This window comes from Gavialis gangeticus, unplaced genomic scaffold (genome assembly GCF_001723915.1).
Source record: "Gavialis gangeticus isolate Ggan-Ray unplaced genomic scaffold, GavGan_comp1, whole genome shotgun sequence".
NCBI classification, from domain to species: Eukaryota; Metazoa; Chordata; order Crocodylia; family Gavialidae; genus Gavialis; species Gavialis gangeticus.
In genome coordinates this window covers 24,484,203-24,490,488 of record NW_017729030.1, presented here as the reverse complement: position 1 = coordinate 24,490,488, position 6,286 = coordinate 24,484,203, and the positions used below count along the sequence as shown (strand labels likewise).

The 6,286-nt window shown below is 40.5% G+C and overlaps 1 protein-coding gene across 2 annotated transcripts in view; it reads left to right on the top strand.

Moving 5' to 3' along the window:
* PRDM5 (PR/SET domain 5) overlaps positions 1-5,930 on the top strand; it is a 208,402-nt gene extending 202,472 nt beyond the window's left edge. For both annotated transcript variants that reach the window (XM_019522042.1, XM_019522041.1), the window contains exon 16: positions 5,356-5,930. In XM_019522042.1, coding sequence (XP_019377587.1) covers positions 5,356-5,520 — 165 coding nt within the window. In that variant the 3' untranslated portion in view covers positions 5,521-5,930. The remainder of the gene's footprint in view (positions 1-5,355) is intronic.
* Positions 5,931-6,286: the final 356 nt, after the last annotated feature.

The window sequence follows — 6,286 nt, the reverse complement described above, 5'->3', positions numbered from 1 at the left end:
CTTCCTGTTTTTATAAAAAAAAAAAAAAAAAAAAAGCCGATGACCTGTAGCTGCCTTATAGATAGCAGATAATTCTCCAGAATGGCACTCCTGGTTTATTTCCAGTAAAGCATGATCTCTTCACACTGTGCTTTCAGTTGACCCTAAACATGCCTTCATGTGTCAAGTGTCCCCACCTCCACACTAAATCAAAACTTTAAACATTATAAGGAAACTGACTAAAAGTCCAGATGAATAGAAACAGGAGTGTTTGTGATCAGTGAAATGTCATGGGTAAGTTATAAAATTAACATAAAAAGCAAACTCTTTAAAAAAATATTTACAGTTACCTAGGATACATAAAAACAAGATTCATATGCAAATAATAGTCGCTTTCTTGCGTATTTTAAGTTCCTTCTCAGAACAACAAAAACAATTACAGCCTTGAAAGCAAAGCCAGTGGCACACAATGCTAAATTCAATCATTCTGTGGCCATTGAAATAATATATACCAAAACTACCATAAACCTTTTAATTTCAAAGTATAGTGGGATTATTTTGGAGTTTGTCCTGATTCAGCAACATGTGAGAAGCAATACGGCCCTGTTGAAAGAACGTAGGATTCAAGATACAGATTCTATTTCCAACTGTCACTGGATAAACTAGTCACTTGTCTTCCTTTACCTCAGTTTCCCCTAGTCTTAAAATGACAATAATGATAGAGAAGTGTTGCAAATGACTCTTCTTTGTAAAGTGCCTTTAGAACTATTGATAAATTATGTGATATAAAAGTGACATTGTTTATTATGGTTAGATAATTACCTGCTTAAGTGTTTTGCTGCTTTCAGAACGTAAATCAAAGTTTTATCAACCCAGCTCAGGAGACTTTTCCATAAGCATTTCAAGGTACTTTTACACTGCAGAACAACTTTACAACCAATGAGTCTTAGGCCATCTACAGACATTTAGTTTCTCTGGGGCAGTCCCACAGTGTCACCCAGGCTGGACTCTTTTACTGTAGCAGAGCAGGGAGCAGAACATCACAATCCCACATTGTTCTGCAGGGAGACAGAAGTTGACCCTGCCAAATAGGGTCTGGGTCAGCCAAACAGCATTGCCTGTGTACTTCTGTCATCTGTCTGCACAGTGAAGTCCCATGTGAACATCTCTGGTCCAGATGTCTTCAAGGCAGCCACCCAGAGTTCCATATCCATCTTTACCAAGAAAGCACTGTGCTGCCTAGGAGGCCTTGAGAGCAGGTGCTACATATGCACATTCTGCATTGCCATGCTCCATCCCCTTTTTATGGGTATACTGCTAAAAAAAATTCTGTGAACTCAAGGTTTGAAGGGCATGTCCATATGGATTGCATGACTCTTAAGTAACTTCCCTTGAGGAACAACACTAGTAACTAACAGCTCTCAAGCTGTCACTGCTGCTCAGTTGAAATGCATCAGGAATTACTGTAGCGGAAGTTACCTTTGACATAGGTCTTTTGAGCATTGCTCAAAATGTGGGGCACACCCCGTGGGGAGGTGCAAAGGTTCCAGGAGGAGCATATGTGAAGCACAGCTGCTGACTGTCACTGATTCCCTTTGTTGGCAACAAGGAGCAATGCGGTTGGAGGGGTGGGGACAACAATATGGGCTGAAGTGGGGAAAGGGACCAAGAATGGTGCTATGCTAGGATGTAACCCCACAAACTTTGGGAAACACTGGTATATTGTATACAGCGTACAGATATGCGTGACACAAAACATTATATACACGCTTATGGGTACATCTTTATTGTAGGTTTCATGGCTGTATACTTATTTCAATATGGAACCTTGCTTCCCTTATTTTTGCCATTTTGAGATTTTTTTTTTATGTGAGGGGATGTGTTGGTACAATGGGCACAGTTCACTCAAAGCTTTGAGTGATACAACTTCCTGAGTTGTCTGAAAATGTAGAAGAAAGCAGCTCAAGAAAAGTAGTGAAATAAAATAGGACCCAAATAGTGTTCTCTTAAGTAATTTTAATTCTCAGAAGGAGTCATGAGGTTCTCTGATGCCTGAAGTAAGAAAACAAATGAAAGAAGGTTGAAATGTTGTCTTTCCTATCTAAAGATCAGCAGTATGACATCATCTCTTAAGTTTAAAACTGTTCCATAACAATAGGACATATACTGTTCTCGTTATTTGGAAAAATAAGTTATTTTGGATACAAAATACTGCTTTTGACTATTACTTTTTTCTCCATTGCCACCCTCTGACTTTGCCAAAAGCATTTATAACACAGGTCAGAACGATCTACCTTACTTCAGTATAAGACAGTCCCCCAATAATTAGATTCTATATATGGAAAATGTATGAATTTGTTATAGGTATAGAATCTAATTATTGGAGGTTTGCCTTGAATTTGTGCTCCCCCCCCAGGCTAAAGCAGTGAAAATAAATCTGGAGGTCAGGTAGTACCCTTGCCCTCTGCGTCCCCCCAACTTATTTCCCCTGTAGCCCCTCCCACCATACCTATTGTCAAGCTCTGCTCTCCCTCACCTACTGAACTGAGGGGCAAATTTGAAAACCCTGACCTTGACATAAACACACCTGTACTAATTTGCATATAGGCCAATTACTATAGGTACCCATAGCTTTAGTGCCTCCAGTATTGATGCATTTTATCTTTTTTGAAGCTGCTGCAAGTTTGAGCACAGGTATCCCATAAACTTACTTCTAAGTAACACGTTTGTACCTAACGATATGCATAGTTTGTACTATATGTATACCACTATAACTATGCATATAGCATTAGTAATAGTATGCACAATATTCAAAGAGCCCAGTGGAGACTAACAGCTGTGCATGATATTAGTCCAGAGCCAAAAGGCTCATGATTTACAATAGTAGGTCAGATACAGATATACAATCAGATATACAATATAAATGATTTACAGTATAGTTCAGTGTGTTTGGACTAAATGACCTCCTTTGGTCCTATGCAGCTGTATTCTAACATCAGAACTCTCTGTTGTCCTGCTCAGAAATGCCATTAAATAATACTGAGTTTCCATACATGTACAATTCTTTTCTCCTGTACTGTTCCTTTAAAGGAAATCCATAAAGACGGTTTTATTTTTTTTCTGTTTTTGGCCACCTTCCTTTTGTGTAGTACCTAGGTAGTTCCTTTTCATTAATACCATAAGCATAGCATTGTGATTCTATTGTGTGACCATACACAAAAAGTATGTTGTGAGTGGAGAAAGAACAATTTTATTCTGACCCACATTAAATAGTAGCAGGAAGAATACGGAAATTGCTGACAAAACAGTTAAATTTTTGTACAAATGTTCTTTTGTTTCAGGTTTCCCAACAGTGAAAGTCCTTTTTGTAGAGTACATGTGTTGCAAGTGCCTGAGAGTTCACTGCCTTTCATCCTTCCTTGCCTTTTGTTAGTTGACATGCTTAAATTAATTTTAATTTGTTTCCAAAGCACCATACGAAGCTTTTAATTAATCATTATAGTTTGATTCCGTGAAGGCAAACAAAACAGTCAGGATATGTAGAGATTCTCTCTCATTTGCTGCCTAAGAGTCAGATCCTGTAACCTTACATTCAGGAGGACCTTTTTATTCCTAGTTGCATTACCACCACTGCAAGTACTTGTATAAGAAAATGCTTTCAGCACAAGAATACCACTTAACCAGATGAGAGGTTTGTTTGGACAGCCCTGCAGAAGGGGAGAAAATAGCCTTCCCAAAGGGGGGAAAGGAAGGAATGGGGTGCCTCAGCTTGCACATGATCTCTTCTGCTGTCTCTGCCAGCAAGAAGATGGGAGCTGATTGTCCCTTGCTCCTCCCATTGAGTTAAACCTTGCACAGGTCATTTAAGTTATAAACAGACATCATATTTAAGGTGGTCCTTACTGTCCCAGGCTTTGACTCAGATCAAACCAGGAACAGCTCAGCCCTTTACACCCTTTTAAGCTGCATTGCTTCTTCTCTGCCAATACCTGGTCAGGGAATGCACACAGCCTGATAAGTTTGTTTCGGGAATGAATGAACCACAGTTGACTTAGACACAATGATGTACATGGAAAAATTGTTAGAACATTTTCTAGGGTATACTTCTCTGGTACTTAAAGCATGACATTGGGTGTGAAGGTCTGCTGGATTTCAGAACAAAAAGCTTTGTCCCAGAGCAAATACAAAGTCTGTTTACAGCCTTAGGGCTCCTACACACATGTAGGGAGCCTCCTCCAATGCACTGGAAACCCAATTAATTGAGTCTGCTGAAGCACAGAAATTGACGTACTCTGGCAGCCATGTATCAGTGTCACCACATATCTCTACGCTGACAAAATGTTGGTGGTGTGCTTTGAAATAAAACACATCCAAAGAGCTTTAGTTCAAAGCACCCCACAGCTATTTTTTCAATGCATGGACGTGCAGTGAGGCTAATACACGTGACGCCCGGGCGCTTTTAATTGGCACAGCTCTCGAATTAAAGTGCCTGGTGCCATGTCTGGGAGCACGTGTAAAAATGCCCTTAGAGGCTCTTCTTTCCTTAATTGCCCCACACTCCATCCCTGTGGCAGGACTTCTGAAGCTGTATTTTCTAAGATGCTGTGGGTGTGACTGGTTGCCTGTTTTGGGGTGTCAGGGCAGGATGGAATTTTTTCCTTCGAGACCTAATTGGGAGGAGCCTAGTGAGGTTTTTATCCTTCCTCACAGTATCATAGAGCCACAGTTTGTTTAAATAGGAGTTAGGCTTTAAAAACGATATAATCAGTAACAGTAGTTTAATAAACTGTCTTGTTCATTGTAACTTGCAACAGGTATCCCATTTGGGTAAAAGTCCATAATACTCAGAATTAAATGAGTCCTAGGTCTCTGTGGACTTGGTGCCCAAGAAAAAGAGAGACTTCAGTGAATGCCAAAACTTCAGTGAAGAGGCAAAACTAGTGAAACAATCACTGGAGTGTGGAAGCAGGGAGTGCTGAGACCTAGAGAGTGGGGTTTCAGAGCATTGCAGGATGCTGCTGGTGCCCACCTCAAAATCAGCACCCAAGGCTGGTTTCCTATTTCATCTTGCCCTAGTTACACTACTAGTTTGTAATATAAACATAGAAACTCATGGGCATCAGTGCAGTCAGGCTTTTGCCTCCTTTCTTTTTTTAATACACATAATGCCAACTGTTAACTTAAGAACGTTGAAGAATATCACAGAACAGTATAATATAACAGGAGTTGGGAGTTCATGTTCCAAAGTCTTATGTTTTCAGTTTTGCAAAAGCATAATCATGGGAGGTCATCTGTAATACCATGATTTAAAATAAGTTACTTACCCACTTTGTGTTTTTAAAGATTTATTAGTTGTTCTTGTTTTCCATGCTTTAGGTTTGTGATTTGTCCTTCAGCCTGAAGAAAATGCTGATCCGACACAAACTGACTCACAATCCCAATCGTCCAATGGCAGAATGCCAGCTCTGCCACAAGAAATTTACAAGAAATGACTACCTCAAAGTGCACATGGAAAATGTCCATGGTGAAACTGACAGCTAACTGGTTTATGCAAAAAGTGTGTGTCTAGTCTTCAAGTGTTCCATTTGTACATATACAAACTCCAGACTTCTCACTTGATTAGTAAGCACAATCAGGAAAAGAACTGTAATATGCTCACAGTCTTTTTTTCCATTTCGCTCTCTGTTTATGTTACAGAGGGGGTGGGGTTTAAAGACCTTGAAGTAAAACAGTTTGAAGATGAAAGAAAGAAGATAAAGTAACATTTATTTTTTAAAAAATGATGTGCACCTTTCTTAGCAGCCTGTGGACCTGATATCATGGTAACAGTACTGAGAAATTATGGATATTTGTTACTAGGAGACCTCAGAAATAGTCCTGTGTGAAGCGGCTAGTATTCGCTTCAAATTCAGATTTGGATGATTCAGGGGACAGTGATTCAGTTCAGTGATTCAAATCACTGTCCCTAATTGATTCAGCCAAATCTGATTCGGAGATTTGGCCACTGCCGAATCAGCTGAATCTCCAAATTGAACAGGTTCCATCCCCCGCCCATGCTCCCAGCCCCATCAATGGCTGCCCCACCCAGCCCCAGCGTCCCAGCTGCATGGGGGGGGCTCTGCCATGAGCCCCCAGAGGCCCCGACAGCTACTGCAGCAGCTGGTGAATGCGGGGCTTCTTTTATTTATTCTTTTTATTTTTTATTTTTTTATGTGCTGGGATACTGGGGCTGGGCAGGGCAGCCATTGACAAGGCTGGGAGAGGGGGATGAGGGTCAGATGAGGGTCGGAGAGCACTCAGGGGGGCT